Genomic DNA, 18,579 nt, shown 5'->3' with positions numbered 1-18,579 from the left:
TAGACCTGCACAAGGCTGGAATGGGCTACAAGACCATCAGCAATAAGCTTGGCGAAAAGGAGACAACTGTTGATTATTCACAAATGGAAGAAATACATAATAACCATCAATCGCCCTCGGTCTGGAGCTCAATGCAAGATTCCACCTCATAGGGTGAGGATGATCAAGCAAAAAGTGAGGGATCAGCCCAGAACTACACAGGAGGAGCTTGTAAATTATGTCAAGGCAGTTGGGACCACACTCACCAAACAAACCATTGGTAACACAATACGCTGCCATGGATTGAAATTCTGCAGTGCCCGCAAGGTCCCCCTCCTCAAGATGACACATGTACAGGCCCGTCTGAAGTTTGCCAATGAACATCTAAATGTTTCAGAGTAGGATTAATAGAAAATGCTGTGGTCAGATGAGACTAAAATTGAGCTCTTTGGTATTAACTTGACTCGCTGTGTTTGAAGGAAGAAAAATGCTGACTATGACCCTTAGGACACCATCCCCACTGTTGAGCCCGGAGGTGGAAACATTATGCTTTGGGGCTGTTTCTCTGCTAAGGTACAGGCCAACTTTGCTGCATTGAGGGTCCAATGGACGGGGCCATGTATTGTAAAATCTTGGATAAAAGCCTTCTTCTCTCAGCCAGAACACTGAAAATGGGTTGTGGATGGGTCTTCCAGTATGACAATGACCCAAAACATACCACCAAGGCAACAAAGGAGTGGCTCAAGAAGAAGCACATTGATGTCATGAGTGGCCTAGCCAGTCTCCAGACATTAATACTATAGAAAATTTATGGAGGGAGCTAAAACTTCAAGTTGCCAAGTGACAGCCAAAAAACCTTAAGGATTTAGAGAGGATCTGTAAAGAGTGAACCAAAATCCCTTCTGAGATGTGTGCAAACCTGGTAACCAACTACACGAAAAAACGTCTTACCTCTGTGCTTGCCAACAAGGGTTTCTCCACCAAGCACAATGTCATGTTTTGCCTGGGGATCAAATACTTATTTTACTCACTGAACTGCAACTCGATTTTTTAACATTTCTATTGTGTTTTTTTCTGTAATTTTGGTTCGATATTCTGTCTCTATCATTTAAAATACACCTATGATAAAAATTATGGACCCTACATTTCTTTGTAAGCAGGCAAACTTACAAAATCTGCAGGGGATCAAATAATTATTTTCCCTACTGTACATCACCAAATAAGTATACTTAATTTAAAGGAGAAGTTCACCTTTTATAACATGTTACAAGTTACACCCGTATTTAGGGTGTAACTTGTACCATGTTACTGCTGCCCACTGATCTTCTCCCTGCACCTGCACACCATGCCACAATTTAAAAAAGACACCGCCATGTGGGGTTTGGTCCTTCTGGCCACGCCATTCATTCACAGAGTTGGATATGGGAGACTACAAGTACCAACATCCTTTGCGGCTGTCGGCTTGTAGTTCTTAATGAACTACCAGGGCTCTGTTGAACGCTCTAGGTAGTTCAGGTAGTTCATTGATGCTTCCTGTCAAAGTGTTACTACCTAGAGTTACGTGCAGACAGCTACACAGTATGCAAGAGCCCTGTGTTGCACCCGTGATCTGCAGATCATGGGTGCAATGCTTTACAGGCTCCCAATAAAAAAATAATAAATGCACATTACCTGCAAAAAAATGTGCATTTATATATTTATTTATTTGTTTTTTAAATGTGAACTTATTCTTTAAAGGTTGAGGATGGAATCGGTGGCCAGTTATTCTTCTAGAACCTCTTTGTTGCAGTACAGATATGTTTTAAAGTACAAACCATTTATCTGACTTGCATGCAGCGGTTTCAGGCTTGTTAACCCTTGTCAATGCAAGATCTGTAAAACATTGCAAGGGATAGGGGCTTGGAAAGCAACAGGTTGGAGGTAAGTGTATATGAATACCTTTAGGTTTGAGAAAGCAGTACACTACACCATTGCATGTTCTTGTACCGTCTTGTCTTTTCTTTGTTACAGCTCCTGTATGAGTCTGCAAAGTTTTGGGAAGATTTTAAAGTATATCTAAACCCAATAACACAATTTGAATACATTGCAGTGTACTGGTCTTTAGATGTGATGGCTGCTTAGTTTTTCTTTCTTTTTAGGCTAAGCTCAAGTTTCTTTGTAACCACCTGTGTTATCAGCTATCTTCTGTGAACTACAAAACACCCCACCCCCATGTAATGTTGCTAAAAGAGGGAGATTTGCTTGTAGTCCAAATCAGAAGAGCAGTCTAAGGTTAAAATGCCTCCCCTCCATAGATACAGGCCAGAAAGTTATATACAGGATCAGGCAGGATCACCAGGTGAAAACAAAGGGGAAAAAAGCCTGAAAAAGAAATGTAGCCACAGCATCTAAGGTCTGGTAAGATGCAGTATATTTAAAGTTGTAGTAAAGGCCAACGCTAACTTTTCCTAAAAATGTTTCCTCCCCTCTCCTCCTACCTATCCTGCATGCCCTGTATGAAATAAAGTTCCCTTTTTTTTTAAACTGTTCCAGCCACATGATCCAGCAGCTCTGTCTCCCTTGTGTAAGGGAGCACTCAAAAATGGCTGTGAATTCCTGGAGCTGTGATGTCACCCGTAGGCTCCTATTGGCCATTCATCATTAGTGCTCCCTCCTCTCCCCTGCAGCAGCCGCTAACTGACACAGGCGAGATGAAGCTGCAGGATCACCGGACAATTTAAAAAAGGGGAAGCACACAGATCTTTTTTTATATACAGGTTATGCAGGATAGGTAGAATTGGGGGGGGGGATAATTTATGAAGAATAGTAAGGCTTATCTTTCACTTTAACTTTGTTTTTGAACTTGGGTGCATTGAAGGAGTACAACCTTGTTATCTGTTAACCTAATCTATATTCAAGTTCTTGTTTAATTTTTGGCACATATGCACTCATATAATAATGGGATTATGAACATGTTTAGGTGAATTGGGAGAGGGGGATGAAAAAAGTGGCATTGACTGACCTTGCAGGCACCATTGATGGGGGGGAATATCAGTGGTCAAAATAGGTTTACTAACCTGTTGATTAGAACAATAAAGGAAGTCTGTGCTGATCTAAACAAACTTGATTTATGCAGCTGGCATTCAGGATTGATCTATAAATTCACCAAACATCAACTGTAAATATAATGCATACTTCTGCAGAATTAAATTAACAATGGACAAACGAATTGTGCAAAACTAATATAAGTACAGGTTACTCTAACTTATCTAGTGAAGTCCAAGTTTAAAACCCATGTGCTTCATCACCATGCAGCATTGTTCTTCATGTGCAAGTCCATCACCAACATTGGTGTTATACTTGGACTTCACTAGAAAAATTAGAGTAACCTTTAACTCTATAATTTATCACAATTTGTTGTTTATGTTAATATTATGGAAGTGGTGCATTGTACAAACCCAATTCCATAAAAGTTTGGGACTCTCTGTTTTCTTTGAAACGTGTTGCTGCCATCAATTTCAAAATTACCTTTTTTTTTTTTTTACTGATACATTTTCTTAGTTTAAACATTTGATATGTTTTTTATTGTGAATAAAATATGAGTTTATGATATTTGCAAATCATTGCATTCTGTTTTATGTAGATTTTACACAGCGTCCCAACTTTTTTGGAATATGGGTTGTATTTACTGCTAATGTGTTGATTCCTCGTCTGATAGCAAGATTATCCAGAAGAGGAAGGTGACAGCAAAATGTTGTCTAAAGTCTACAGGCAACTTATTAACTGCTTTGATGTAAGATCTCAGCTTGCCACGATGAAACCAATGAATATACTGCTTTAATGTGCCTTTGCATTTTGGCAAAAGTTCTGCGGGAAATAAAAAAAAATTTAAATTCTTTGGACATGAAGGTGGTAACAATCACATATATGTGGTGTATATGATGATCTATATGGTGTAAAAGACTGGAAGAGTTGTGATAATTAAATCAATGTAGAATAGTTTTCTAGGTTCCCTCCAGTTCATCACAGAGCGTATTCTGCTTTCCCTGCTGCCGAACAGCACACTCTAGTGGCTTTAACAAATGTTGACTTAAACAGTTTAAAGTTCTTTACTCCCTTTTGTTTCCTGCATAAAGGTTTGGGGATCATTATGAATGGAATAAGGTGACCTCCTGCATTCACAACATCTTAAGTGGCCAAAGGTGGATAGAACATTATGGAGAGATAATCATCAAGAACACCAAAAATGGCAATTGTCATTGCAAAGTCACATTTATAAAGGTATCTTAACCCATTTATCTTTGCTACAATGATATGTGATTTTAATGATCAATGGCTGCTTGTAATTAGTTTGGTTGTTTGTTACCACATTATAGCTGATGGCCACTGTGTGGTTGTTTATTAAGACAGGGAGCAAGGTACAGGTTGACATTAGAACCAAACGATAATCATCCTTTTGTGATATTCTTAGCTGATTAAAGGTCAAATTAGATCAGATGTTATTAATTGCTGCACATCATTGCTCTTTTTGACCGTAATTGTTGTAATGTTATTTTAAATTTCTGCATGCATGAATGCATTCAGAAAGTTTTCTACATTACCATGCAAACCTGCAGAGAACTTACTGTACATAAATTTCTGTTCAGAATACATTATCCTATTATACAGAAGGCAGAAAGAAGGTTTCTATGTGCAGAATCATCTCTGCTCTAAACTTTAGCATGGTGGTTTCCCCCTTTAACTGCCACCTGCCTGAAGCCCCCCGTACCTTTTTTACTGCAGTCTTCTTGGACATGTTCCTCCTGGATTCAGTGCCACTTACACATCACTGTTCAGTCCTGGGCTATTGTGAGCCCACTTTGTGTGATAACGCGCATTTGTAATTGAAAGGCTGTGTTCAGCACTGGAGTTAGATTAGAAGTAGAAATTTTTATTATTATACAGGATTTATATAGCACCAGCAGCTTGCACAGCAAACACAAAATAAAGAGACAGTACAGTTATAATACAATTCAATACAAGAGGACAAGAAGGCCTCTGCTCAAGAGAGCTACAATCTGAAGGACAGTTTTTTCACAGAATAAAAGTTGAATAATTTGTTAGGCATAGTACAGAAACAGCCATTAGGTCCAATTGGAGCACAGAGTCCCCAGCTGGAGAGTAAAAAAAAAAATAAATCAAGGGTACCTTACACACCAAGCCTGGAGGCAACATATTTTACACCAGAAAGTGAGAAAGCACAAATATATATATATATATATATATATATATATATATATATATATATATATATTGGAGTTCTGATTAAAATATCCTGAGTTCGGATAGGCTCTTAAAATATTTACACTCATGCATGTTAATGATCTCCTGTAATTTAGGTTTACTACGCATTTAACTGTAACTAAATGTTTTCATTCAGGCAAAATACTGGAACCCAAATGTGCATGAAATTGAAGGGACAGTGATGGACAGGGATGGTAAAGTGGTGCACCGACTTTTTGGAAAATGGCATGAGAGCATATTCTGTGGATCCCCCTCCTCACCAATGACCATCTGGAGGGCTAGTAAGTAATCGTAGTAAAATTGTAGCAGTTATGTATGTGTGTGTGTTTCAGAGAGGTATTTAAAGTTTTGTTAGAGGTTGTGCTTTCATGCCGATTTCTCATTGGTATTTGTTACTACACGTACAGCTGTTTCTATATCGTATACAGTATGTTTACTGAAGTACTACTTTATATATGTGAATTCTTGTTTTCCTAACAGATCCAATGCCCAAGGATTCAGAACTGTACTATGGCTTTACAAAGAATGCGCTACAGCTTAATGAATTTGATCCAAAGACAAAGTCACTGCTACCTTGTACTGACAGTAGATTTAGACCAGACCAAAGGTACGGTCATCGGTTACTGATCCATTTTTTAGTTATGTTACTCAGGAGTTTAAATATAGTAAGAGTGTTAAAGGGCAGATCAGGACATTTATTAGTTTCCCCATACAGTTTTAAAGCAGAGCTGCAGTCCAGCTGCTAAATACAGAGTTAATGTACCTGTATTCACCAGTATGTATGTGAACTGGTTTACCTGCCAAAGGATGAGATGTTCTTTATTATGTGCCACAATCAGTTTTGTGATTTGATACACCACTGCCAATAATTGATATGCCACTGCCAATGATTCCTGCCCCACTTGCCCTTTTGGATTGCAACCAAATGTTCTAGGTTACCAGTGCCTCAGTACTTTGGTCCCCGGGCCAATTAGAGATCAGGAGCAGTAGAAAAATTACCGCTGCACATAAAAAAAAAAGAACGTGAGAAAGGGTCCCCCAAGAAGGATTGGGATTTTAAGGGCAACTGAGTAATAGTACATAACCAAGTATTGATTTATAACAAATTGTAATTTATTAAATATCATAAAAAGCCAATATCTGCATAGAAATTGTGATTTGTCTATTTAAGAACAACATCAGAATGTACAACAAATACACTAAATACAAGTAAGTATTGTCTCCTAGATGGAAATTACGTCTGACGCGTTTCAGGAACTTGTTCTTTCCTCAGGGACGGTTCCTCGTGGAAGACAATGTACATCTATAATAAAAATAAATCAACATTGAGAATCATATAAACAGAATGCATGAAGTGAGCATTGTTAAGGGCAGGAGAGTGCAAGAGAATCATGATCCCAACACATTCAAGATTAACCCCACCTCCACAAATATATATATATATATATATATATATATATATATATATATATATATATATATATATATATATATATATATATATATATATATATATGTGTAAAAGAATATACTGCTGGGTACAACCTGACTTGAAATGAAGATGGAATCCAAAACATAGAGATGAAACTCCTGATTGGCACCGCATAGTGATCACAACACCAATAAGTTGAGGAAGTGGCTGTTAAGCGGTAGTCAAGCCAGAAAATATGGCTAGAAAATGACCGTATATGAACAATTAAAGTTGTCAGATAGCATGATGGACGCCAATGCAGGTGACGCCAAAAAAAAGAACAAAATATTTTCTTACATTTACAAAAGCTTCTTGAAATATTGTCTAAATATCTAGACCAATATAGAGCATGACACTTGTGAGAAGCATGTAGCTTTTGTACTACCTAATATTGACACCCAAAATGTTATCATTTTGTATTTTGCACCACTTGTACATTGATTTTGTTTTGTGAATTAGTTCATAGAAACCTGTGACACATAGGGGGATCAATCTCAGGAAGATGCAGTATAAAACATAAGCAGTGTGTGGTTTTGAAAGAAGGTTAATGAAATGATCCATACCCACTCCCCACGACTGTCCTCGTGTGTGCCTGTATGAAGAGAAAAAATATTCCAGATACAATGACACTCTTATCACAGATGTTTGTAGAAATCTTTAGGACAGCTTTATAAGCCTATAGTTGACTTGAACGGTTGGTTATATCTCCAAATCATCATTTATTTCTGAGTCAGGGCTATGATTTGTAATGACTAGCTACATGTATTACCCAATGCACCTACTTTGATTATTTCCTAACAGTGGCCTGTCATGTCACTTGTTTTTTGCCAAACTGAATTCTTGTACAGACAGCAATAAAAACTGATAACTGTCCGTTTTTATTGCAAAAAAAAAAAAAAAAGGTTTTGTCTTTGGTTACACTTTAAGAACACAGAGCGGCTGCTTCCACGGTGTTACAAGGACAATATGAGGAGGAGTTTTTGTGGCTTTGGAATTTGTAGGCAGTGTACTTACACAGAATAAATTGATGACCTTTAAAGGAGTTGTAAAGGCAGAAGGTTTTTTATCTTAATGCATTCTATGCATTAAGATAAAAAAACTTATGTGTGTAGCAGCCTCCCCAGCACCCCCCAATTACTTACCTGAGCCCCATGTCTTTCCAGCCATGTCCACGAGTGTCTAAGCTGTCTGGGACGCTCCTCCCTGATTGGCTGAGACACAGCAGCTGCGCTATTGGCTCCCATGGCTGTAAATCAAAGTCAGTCAGCCAATCAGGGGAAAGAGGGTCAGGGTCAGGTCGGGGCTCCGTGTCTGAATGTATACACGAAGCTCTGGCTCGGCTCTGGTGTCCCCTTAGAGAGCTGCTGGCTGAGGTGCACTTGATAGGAGGAAGGGGCCAGGAGCAGCAAAGAGGGACCAGAGAAGAGGAGGATCTGGGCTGCTCTTTGCAAAACCACTGCACAGAGGAGGTAAGTATGACATGTTTGTTTTGTTTTTAAAACAAGCCTTTACAATCACTTTAAAACCGTCTGAACTAGTAAGGAGGTTGTATGAAAAATGTGGCTGCTCTGAGAAGTATATTACATAGAGTGTGTTGCATAGCTAAAAAGAGTTCTCAAGGGTGTGATAAACTCTCCATTGCTAATGGCATTTATGATGTTTTATTTGGTGGCAGACTTCTTGAAGAAGGAAATGTGGAAGCAGCAGAAGCACAAAAACAAAGGATAGAACAACTGCAGAGAGAAAGGAGGAGAGTACTGGAGGAGAACAGTTTGGAGCATCAGCCTCGTTTCTTCAGGTGTGGAGCTATGTAACTGCTGGAGTGAAATAGTTGCCCATTACGGAACATTTTATAAGTTGTTCCACATCATTGTGTGTGCTGTACACTGACAGTAGGCAGTATGGGAATAGTTTGCAATGGAGCCATCTCAAAGTATGCTTGCTTTCATCCCTATATGCAAACCTATTGAGTCCAGCAGAACTTGGAAGATCAGAAAGCTCTCATGCAGAGGGCATAGAAAACAATCACCCCACCCCCCCCTTTTAAAATCACATTTTGTTGGTTTGCAGCCTGAAATGAAGAAATACACAGTTTTTGTTTTATCCAGCTGTATTTACTAGTGCAACTTATAACATCCAAGTGAAAGATATAACACCAACATGTCAAAAAAATAAAATAAATCGCCCCCCTTCTAAAAATGACTTGTAAACTCAAGCGGGTGTAGCTAATCAGCTTCTCAGTGGCACACAAAGCCATTTGACTTTCAACTGTGATCAGCTGTGGTGATTTTGATTAGCTCAGCATAAAAAGAGCTTTCCTAGAGCATTTCAGTCCCTGGTAGTGCAACTGAAGCAAACAATCAACTGTCAAGGCAAGACACTGTCAATTCATGGGGGTGTTTTTCTGCAGCAGTAACTGGAGAACTTGTCAGGATAGAAGTAAAAATGGACGGGGCAACATACCATCAAATTCTTGAGGAAAATCTGCTGCCCTCTGCCAGAAAGTTGTCAATGGGATGAAGGTTTACCTTCCAACATGACAAAAACCTAAAGCACACAGCAAAAATTACCACACAGTGCATGGCCTTTTCAGAGCCAACACTTACTGTATAACCCATTGAAAATCTATGGAATGACTTGTAGCCTGCAGTCCACAAACAGCCACCATCAAATTTAACTGAACTTGAGCAGTTCTACAAAGAAGAATAGGCAAATATTGCAAAGTCTAGATGTGCAAAGTTAGTAAAGACATATCCCAACAGACTAAAGGCTGTAATTAAAGCAAAAGGTGGTTCAACAAAATACTGACACAAGGGTGTGATCCCTTTTCCAACTCCATGATCCTGTTTTTGAATTTTTATATTTTTTCTGACATGTTGGTGTTACAGCTTTCACTTGAAGTTATAAGTTGCACTGGATAAGCACTTTCTATACCCACTGTACATGTTGCAATGTGATTGTGCATTCTCCAGCAGCTATGTACTGTGAGGTCCTATCTGGCGGAAAAACTGATTGCTTATGTAGGCTTTTACAATGCATTATTTAGTATTTCTAAAGAAGATTCTATAAGGAGAGTACAGAGATTGTACAAGCACGTAACACATAGGGACAGATTTTTAGTCATGTAAAGCTGCAGCACTACAAAATGCCCAAAGAAGGCGTGATTCCTTTCCCTGTGTCAGCTGCTTGTTTGTTTACTTGGAGACACCATCAACAGACCACGCATGTCAACAGATACCTTCCAGTGAGATTGTATGTGTATTTTATGCATATTGTTTACCTGTAGAACCTTTCCTTGTGTAGACATCCAAAAGGCCTGAAATTGCCGCTGGATGCCACCATCTTGAATGTGATGACACTTTATAGTATCCCCCTATCAGCAACATAAAATGTTATGTAGGGAGATGAGGAGAGGGGCAGAGGAGTTGGGCCAGCACAGAAAGTAGTAGGGCTGAAACAACTAATCGATTAATCGACAACCAATCGATTATGAAATTAATCGATTACTATTTTCATAATCGATTAATCGGCCAGTAACATAATGGGGTTAAAAAAAAAAAATAAAAATGAGCCCTTTATAGTACAAAAAAGAGAAAACAATCACTACTGTAAATATTACTTTCACAGTTCTACAGTAAAAAAATGAACCCCTTACAGTAGTGATTATCTGCTTTTTTTGTACTATAAAGGGCTACTTTTAGTTTTTTTAACCCCATTATGTTACTAAACATCATAGACCTGGTTCACACCCATGTGTTTTTTGGTGCTTTTTGCAGAAACGCACTACAGGTCATTTACATGGCTTCCTATGGGACACAGTCACTTCTGTGCTTTTTTCAGCCGCTGCGTATTTGGAAAGGGTAAGGGACTTTTTTTTTTTTTTTTTTTTTGCGCAAAACGGTGCTTTTTTGGCTCAATATACTTCAATGGAGAAGCTGCAGAAAAGCATGTAATGCATTTTTGCAGCAATTTGTGTCTTTTAATCTGTCCAACAACAAATTGGCCCAAAAAAATGCAAAAAAAAGCAAATCGCAGCACAATCACGTACGCAAAAATCAAAACGCACAGCAAAAAGCACTGCAGAAACAAATCAAAAGCAAACTGCATAGGTATTAACCAAGCCTTATGCTGGCCTCATGGATCAATTTTCAGACGAGAATATTCAGAAGAAAAATCTTTGTACATTCGCTGAATGAGTGCCGGTTCACACTGATGCGAGTTCGAATGTGATGCGTCAAAAAACATTCTAAATTCGCATGTCATCCATAAAGTCATTGTTTTCAATGACCGTCGTTCACATACATGCATTGCGATTCCCCTACGAATGCGATGCGACAAAAAAAAGGGTCTTGTACGAGTTTACAGCGTTGCGTTGCGAATTTAGTCTCCATAGACATCAATGTAAATCGTTCTGGAATCGCATTGTTGGTTCAGATATGTGCGAATTCCACCACACTACTCTCCACAAAATCCAGGAAGTACACAGGAAGTTAACACCTTTTTTTTTTTTTTTTTTTTTTTTTTACATTATGATTCCATTGGCTAAAAATCTCTTAAATCTCTTAATATCTTCTTGGTGCACAGCAGTCTTTATGTTCATTGCATTCTCCATTCACTGCTAGGGGAATGTTGTTCACCATTTTTACCAATGATGAATGGAAGAATAAAGTTCTTGGCACTCGTGTGGAAGAGGAGATAAGCTGGGATGCTATTAAAGCAGCGTTTTCTAGTGGGCTGGGCAGCAAACATGTCCATAAAGGGGAACAAGCACAGTGGCTTAGTGGTTAGCATGTCTGACTTGCAGCACTGGGGTCATCAGTCTGAGTCTCAGTCAGGACATATCTGCATGGCATTTGCATGTTCTCCCTGTGTTTACATGCATTTCCTCCTGGTAATATGGTTTCATCACACAAAGACATGCAGGTAGGATAATTAGGGCTCCTGGCTTATATTGGCTCTAATATGTTCACATATTCTCATAATTTGCCACAATAGCAGGTAAAGCACATGGCGTCCCCACAGAGGAAACTTAACTAAGAACTTTACTAAAGCTTTAGTTTCCTACATTTTTATCCATCCCTCTTGGCAAAAAGCTTCCAGTTCCTGTAAATTCTTGGGCTGTCTTGCATGAACTGCACGTTTGAGATCTCCCCAGAGTGACTCAATGATATTGAGGTCAGGAGACTGAGATGGCCATCAGCGATCCACCTCCGTGTTTCACAGTAGGAATGGTGTACCTTTCATCATAGGCCTTGTTGACCCCTCTCCAAATGAAGCGTTTATGGTTGTGGTTAAAAAGCTCAATAGTGAAGGTATAGGAACACTTACACTAGCATTTGCACATAGTATAATTGATTTTTGGTCACTTTATGTTTACATTTATGCACGGTTCAAACTGGTGCAATGCGAAAACCAGTGCGAATTCAGCACAGGTTCCCACATCACACCTGACTCGCAGCCAGTTTACACTGCCATATGCGAACCGCTGGGAGTGTCAATACAAAGTTAATGACACACCCAAATCAGTTCACATATAGCAGTGCGAATTGTCAGTTCGGACATTAATCGGATCGCATGGGTGAGAACACCCATTCGCCCGATTCTGGTGCGGACCAAAAAAAGGGTCCTGCACGACTTTGGTCCGAATGCGATGCTAATTCAGCCATACAATCTGTATGGCTGAATTCCCATCACACAGACATCGCATGTGATTTGCACTGCAGTGCGGTGCGAATCGCATGCAATATCGAACAGCGCACCAGTGTGAGCCGGGAGTTACAGTGATTAATTTATTATTAGTTTGGATAGCGCGGATTGATTTTTTAGCATATTTGATTTCAGTCTTTATAATATAGAATTTGTTCAATAAGTCAGCTGTGCAGAGTCGGACACTATTTTGCAGGGCCTCTTACTGTAAATGTTCTTCGGCTGACACACTCAGGGCCGTCATCAGGGGGGTACAGCCGGTACATATGTTAGGGGCCTGCCCGTCCGAGGGGCCCGGACAACGGATCCCAAGCTGGACTATCCTTAACACGAGGCAGCTGCCGTCAGAGCGGACTGGCTGCCAGGATGCAGGGGAGGGTGGAGAGGTGGGCGGATCCCACGTATGTGCAGGTCGGGGCCTGCTGTCAGACGCTGTGCAGGGTGGGGTGACGTCAGGTGCCAGGTCAGAGGGCAACATGGAGAAGGACATCAGGGGGAAGGAGACCATCCCCGCTATTTTGTGTGCAGGTCGGAGGGACCCATGGAGGAGGAGGTCGGGTAGAGGAGCCCTCCCTTTCTTGCAGCTGCCGCTGGAGATCCTGGTGGAGATGGGACACAGGCTCAGCTACCCCTCCTGGCACTGCTGGACATGTGACTGATGCTTCCCTAGGTGTGCGCGACAGTCTCTCCTACCTGTTTCACTGCACCCCACCTGTCCTGCTGCCCCCCCCACCTGTGACACTGCCCTCCCTACCTGTGACACTGCCTCCCACCTGTCCCGCTGCCTCCCACCTGTCCCGCTGCCTCCCACATGTCCCGCTGCCTCCCACCTGTCCCGCTGCTCCCCTACCTGTGACACTGCCTCCCATGTGTCTTGCTGCCCCCCTACCTGTGACACTGCCTCCCATGTGTCCCGCTGCCCGACTACCTGTGACACTGCCTCCCACCTGTCCCACTCCCTCACACCTGTCCCACTCCCACCTGTCCTGCTGCCCCCCTCCTGTCTCGCTGCCCCCCACCTGTCCCGCTGCCTCCCACCTGTCCCACTCCCACCTGTCCTGCTGCCCCCCTACCTGTGACACTCCCTCCCACCTGTCCCTCTGCCCCCCACATGTGACACTGCCTCTCACTTGCCCCACTGTCCCATCACCTGAGACATTGCCTCTAATCTTTGATGTTGCCCCCTCCCCCACTTTTCTCATTGCCCCCCACCTGTCCCGCTGCCCCCCTTCCATGATACTTCCCCCTCCTGTCCTGCTGCCCCCCTCCTGTCCCGCTGACCTCCTCCCATGATACTTCCCCTTCCAGTTCTGCTGCCCCCCCACCTGTCCCGCTGCCCCCTTTCATCCGACTGCCCCCTCCTGCCATATAAATTGCAAAAATATCCAGTAGAAAACCTCTGAGACATCAAGGGATGTGTCCAGTATCTCCGTCTGGATCTCCTGTCTTCCAATTCTCTCTGTCTTAATACCCTTGTCAGCAGAATCAGAAGGATTATTTCCTCAAATTTATAGTTCATGCTTAAAATTGAAGAGTAGAAAGACATGGCTCTCGAAACTCTAAGGAATCTTTGCTCACAATCTCCTTTGTTCTTTTTGTCCAAAATGGCACCCAGCAAACAAAAAGGGTGTGAAATTCATTCTGGTTATTTGGGAGTTAACTTTTGCAGAGGGAGTGTTGCCTGTAAACTCAAACGTTCATAAACCCGCCTTTCACACTACCGCGACCTCAAAGTCATGTTATTTTGCAGCTATGATTTTGCCGCAATTTCAGGGAGTGCCTGTGTAATTCGCATCAAAGTCGGACCAAAGTAGTACAGGGACTACCTTGAAGTCGGTGCGACTAGAAGTCGCACAGATATGAATGGTACTCATTGGAAATCATGGGGTACGACTTGTCCTACGACTTTGCAGTCCCAAGTCGCAGCACAAGGGGCCTAAACGTTGTACAATATGCTCTCAATTTGTGTTTTTTATGCCACGTTTTTCCAGCTAAAACGCTGATGTTTTTTTCTGCTCGTAGTGTGCATGGAGCCTAAATCTCTGCTCTGGCAACAGTTTAGTAAGATGAGATAAGGTTGTTTCCTGTACCTTGGGAGGAAATGATAATATTTGCAAAAAAAGAAAGTATAAAACCATATATTAAGTGAATAATCACTTGAAGATGTCCCATTTACTGTACATGTTGTTTTAGTTACCACTTTTTACTTCAGTAATCATGTTGACTTATTTTTGTGCTGTCTGCAGGAAATCAAGTGATGATTCGTGGGTAACAAATGGCACTTACTGGCAGCAAAGGAAAGATCCTGGATTCTCCAAAATGGACTGTGCAGTCTTGTGGTAATGGGAATATGAAGTGGACATTTGTACCAAGCACTATTGACAATATTACTGACATAACGGGTGTACGCATAATTTAATGCTCCTAGAGGAAATGCTGGAACGTTTAAAGCTAAAGTATCAAATTGTATCTAGTACTGTCCAGGGCACACAATATCAAGATAATCTGTACTTGTTTGCACTGCTGAATTTGTTTTCTTTGTTTTCCCTGTAATTTCAGTCCTGCATCCCTCCTACCTGTTAGGCTTCTTTTTAATGTTTTTTGTAACTGATGTATGAAATAATGTATGTTTTTCCAAGAAACATGTTATGTTTATCTTACAATGACATTAGCTGCCATTCCAGTGCAACTTTAGCTAAAATATAATAGGTTTTTAGTTTTGGAAAGACTGGAGGAGAGCTAGAACTTTGGTCTGGTTTTATTGCTGTCTGGGTCTCTCTACAGGGAAGACTTCCCCTCCACTTCCTGTCTCTTTGATTAAAGAAAACAAAAGAATACTTGAACTAGTGATGAAACTGACTGCAATAACAAAATGGATTATAAAACTCTTTTACAAAAGTGCTTTTATTTTTCTGACCACTGAGGACACGGGAAATATTTAGCCATTGGACTATACTGCTGCCTTCAGGGTTACTGGTTTCCGGCAAACAAAAAACTGTGGGCATGCACAGGATATCCCCTTCCACTAGCAGCATGCCTCAATATTTTGCTAGAGTCCTAGGAGGATGGACTTCTTTTGTTAAGCTCTGTTTTGTTACAGGCTAACAAATTTTTTGCCAGCACTTATTTCTTATCATTTTTTTTTTTAAATCAATACTCTGCTTTTGGAATACTATGTCCAGATGCTACTGGGCTGGACATTGCAGGGATTGTCTAGAAATGCACTGGGTTCCGCATGGGGCACGTTCAAAACTCTGTTTTGGTAAAAGTTAGCTGCAGAGTTCTCCCAGGTTCACAGCCTTTGGCACTGCCTCAGTGCTTGCCCTGTCTCTAAAGATTAAGTGAGTAGGCTAGTTGTCCCAAGCAATGGGAGCTGCCGCATTTTTATAGGTTGTTGCGTGCCCTTAAATTCACCATTCGCACCAGTTTCTACCTCAGAAGGGGTTAATGCTGTGAGTGCTGGCACTTTCTGCAGCATTAGACTTTCCTGCAGGAAGGTCATCCAATCTGGATTCATTTGGGCAACACAATGGCGGTGGTGTACATCAACCATCAGGAAGGAGCCAGAAATCTGACCATGGCAAGAGAGAGGTAGATCAGATCCTGTCCTGGCAGGACTTCACATTCTATTTTTTTTTTATTTTTTTTGCCGTGTACATCCCAGCAGTAAACATTTGGCAGCAGAATTCCACAGCCAGCAGTGCCTGTTCGTGGGGAAGTGGTCCCTACTTTTGGAGGGGTTCTGTGTCGCAGGTGGGGAATACTGGGTATGGACCTCCTGCCTCCAGGTTAAATAAAAAACTAGACATGTTTATTTCTAGGTACAGCAATGCTCTAACAGGAAGCAGTGGATGCTTTGGTGGCACTGTGGGCTCAGTACACCCTGATCTGTACATTTCCTTATTTGAATCTTTTTCCTCATCTGCTTTGCAGGATTGAAATAGAGGGCATTCTGGTGATCCTTATTGCTCCAGACTGACCCAGGCCGTTGTGGTATGCCGACCTGGTAAGATTACTGACAGATGTCTCATGGGTTGTGCCAGATAGTCAGGAACCTCTGCCTCAAGGACTGTTTTGCCACCCTGCTTCACAGTTGCTGCCATTACCTGTATAACTGTTGAAGCCCAGGCTCTGAGAGACAGGAGCATCTCTGAAGCCTAGAAAATTAATAGCTAGGAAGGCTACTTCCCACAAAGTCTATCATTATACCTGGAAGGTGTACTTCACTTGGTGTGAGTCTTGGGGCTTCCAACCTCAAAGTTTCTTTATGGGATGTATACGCTCCTTCCTGCAGATGGATCTGGACTAGTGTTTAGCTTTCAACACCATCAAGCTTCAGGTCTGTGCAATAGCTGTTTCAGAAACCATTGGCATCTCATTCCTTGATTAGTACAAAGGGGTCTCCTATGTAGCCCCCCTGTTAGTTCCCCTGTGACACCATGGGATCTGAGTTTGTTTCTCGCTGCACTTCAGAAATTGCTATGTAGACATTTCTCTCTCAACCGTCACCCACAAGGTAGTATCCCTTGTAGCCATCACCTCTGTGAGAGTCCCAACTTGTGTCTTTATCGTGCAAGGATCCATTTCTGGTTTTAGATACAGACACAGTGGTGCTGAGTCCCAGGGCTTCCTTTTAACTTAGGGTAGTTTCTGTCTTTCATCTTAACAAGCACAACATTCTTCCATCCCTCCGTTCGTCCTTAGTTTACCAAAGGAAATTTCCTTCTATTTTTTGGGATGTGATTAGGGCTGTCAGAGTCTACCTCTCAGCCATGGCTTCTTTCATAAAGATTAATTTTCTTCTGTGTCACCCCAGCTGGACCCTATAAGGGCACACCAGCTTATTGTTCCACCATCTCTAGGTAGCTCAGACAAAACATCTAAGCTTATAGTCTCAAGAATCAGCCCCCCCCTTTCTGTTAAGATGCATTCTAATATACCTGTGAGTGCTATATGGGCTTTTCGGCATTAAACTGCTATTTCCCAGATACACAAGTCTGCTATCCATTAGATGTTTCAGCCACACTGGATGCCAACTTCAAGCGTAAAGTCCTTCAAGCCATTCCCTTAGGCTGCAGGTAGTTCCCAGTTCTGTTCTTTTCCTAGACCTGTTAGCATTTCTTTGCTGTCTTGCCCACCCTTCAGTTGGACTACTTTTAAACGTAGTGTCCTTCAATGGTAGAAGAAAGAAAATAGAATTAGTGCACTTACAATAATATCCTTTCCTTTTGGGATAGCTTACACAGTTGTCTTGCTTCCTGGCATCCAATTCTCCTGTAGGCAGCAGCATAACCTGAAGGTTAAAGATTTCGTACCAATGCTATTAAACTGCTGTATGTGTTCCCAATGTAGATCTCTCCCGCTAATTTCCTGTCCCTGTCATTGAAACAGGAGGTGAAGAGGGGCAGGGTATCCTATCCCAACAAAAGACAAAAAAGATTTTGCTGAAGCTGTAATTTTCTAAATACTTTCTGTTGATACAGGCCCATTCTGTGTAATATGTGGAATGCCGCATGATGTATAATGTACTCAGACAGGTTCTTTTTAACAAAGTGCAGCACAACACCATAGCAACATTCTTTTTTCAATAATGTGACTTTAGACACATGAAATCTAAATAGTTGCTATTACTGTCACTGTACACATTAATAATCATTTTATATAAGATCTTACTAAATAAGCCACATAGAGTAATATTATCTTTGCTTAGAAGAATCATGAAAATATGTTATCACCAGTAGATTTCATACTTCCCTGATATAATCAAAGGTTATTTTCACTTGCCAATTTATTAGATGTGAAAATGACTAAAGAATTTAGTTAAATATATACCTATTATAAGGGAGTGTATGTACTGGAGATATATTTAAAGATAATTTAAAATCTGCTGGCATGCAAGGAGGTTTATGCCACCTTCTGGATCTATCTTTTCTGTTTACAATTTATTGGTTCACTGAGCACCAATAGTATAGCTTTTGATATTACCTGACGCTATGAAAGGAGAGATACGGCTCTTTTCCACAGCAGCTGCTCTGCAGGTTCTTCCTCTCCCCTATCCATTCGCAAAAAAAATTTGGAGTTTGCAATTAAGTTCCCATTATGTAAAGTGTTCTGTGATCGGGCAAGCAGAAAGGCGGGGTGGGAAGTGCAGCTTGCAAATG

The 18,579-nt window shown here is 41.1% G+C and overlaps 1 protein-coding gene across 2 annotated transcripts in view; it reads left to right on the top strand.

Annotated features, from left to right (window-relative positions):
* The window catches only part of OSBPL3 (oxysterol binding protein like 3), a 320,546-nt gene that overhangs the window by 300,786 nt on the left and 1,181 nt on the right, over positions 1 to 18,579 (top strand). For both annotated transcript variants that reach the window (XM_073630125.1, XM_073630126.1), the window contains 5 exons: positions 4,095 to 4,239; positions 5,378 to 5,522; positions 5,722 to 5,848; positions 8,388 to 8,510; positions 14,665 to 18,579. The exon at positions 14,665 to 18,579 is cut by the window's right edge and continues 1,181 nt beyond it. In XM_073630125.1, coding sequence (XP_073486226.1) covers positions 4,095 to 4,239; positions 5,378 to 5,522; positions 5,722 to 5,848; positions 8,388 to 8,510; positions 14,665 to 14,761 — 637 coding nt within the window. In that variant the 3' untranslated portion in view covers positions 14,762 to 18,579. The remainder of the gene's footprint in view (positions 1 to 4,094; positions 4,240 to 5,377; positions 5,523 to 5,721; positions 5,849 to 8,387; positions 8,511 to 14,664) is intronic.

Source organism: Aquarana catesbeiana, linkage group LG05 (genome assembly GCF_042186555.1).
Source record: "Aquarana catesbeiana isolate 2022-GZ linkage group LG05, ASM4218655v1, whole genome shotgun sequence".
Taxonomy (NCBI): domain Eukaryota; kingdom Metazoa; phylum Chordata; class Amphibia; order Anura; family Ranidae; genus Aquarana; species Aquarana catesbeiana.
Note: the sequence above shows the minus strand (reverse complement) of the source record. Positions and strands in the feature narration are given on the sequence as shown.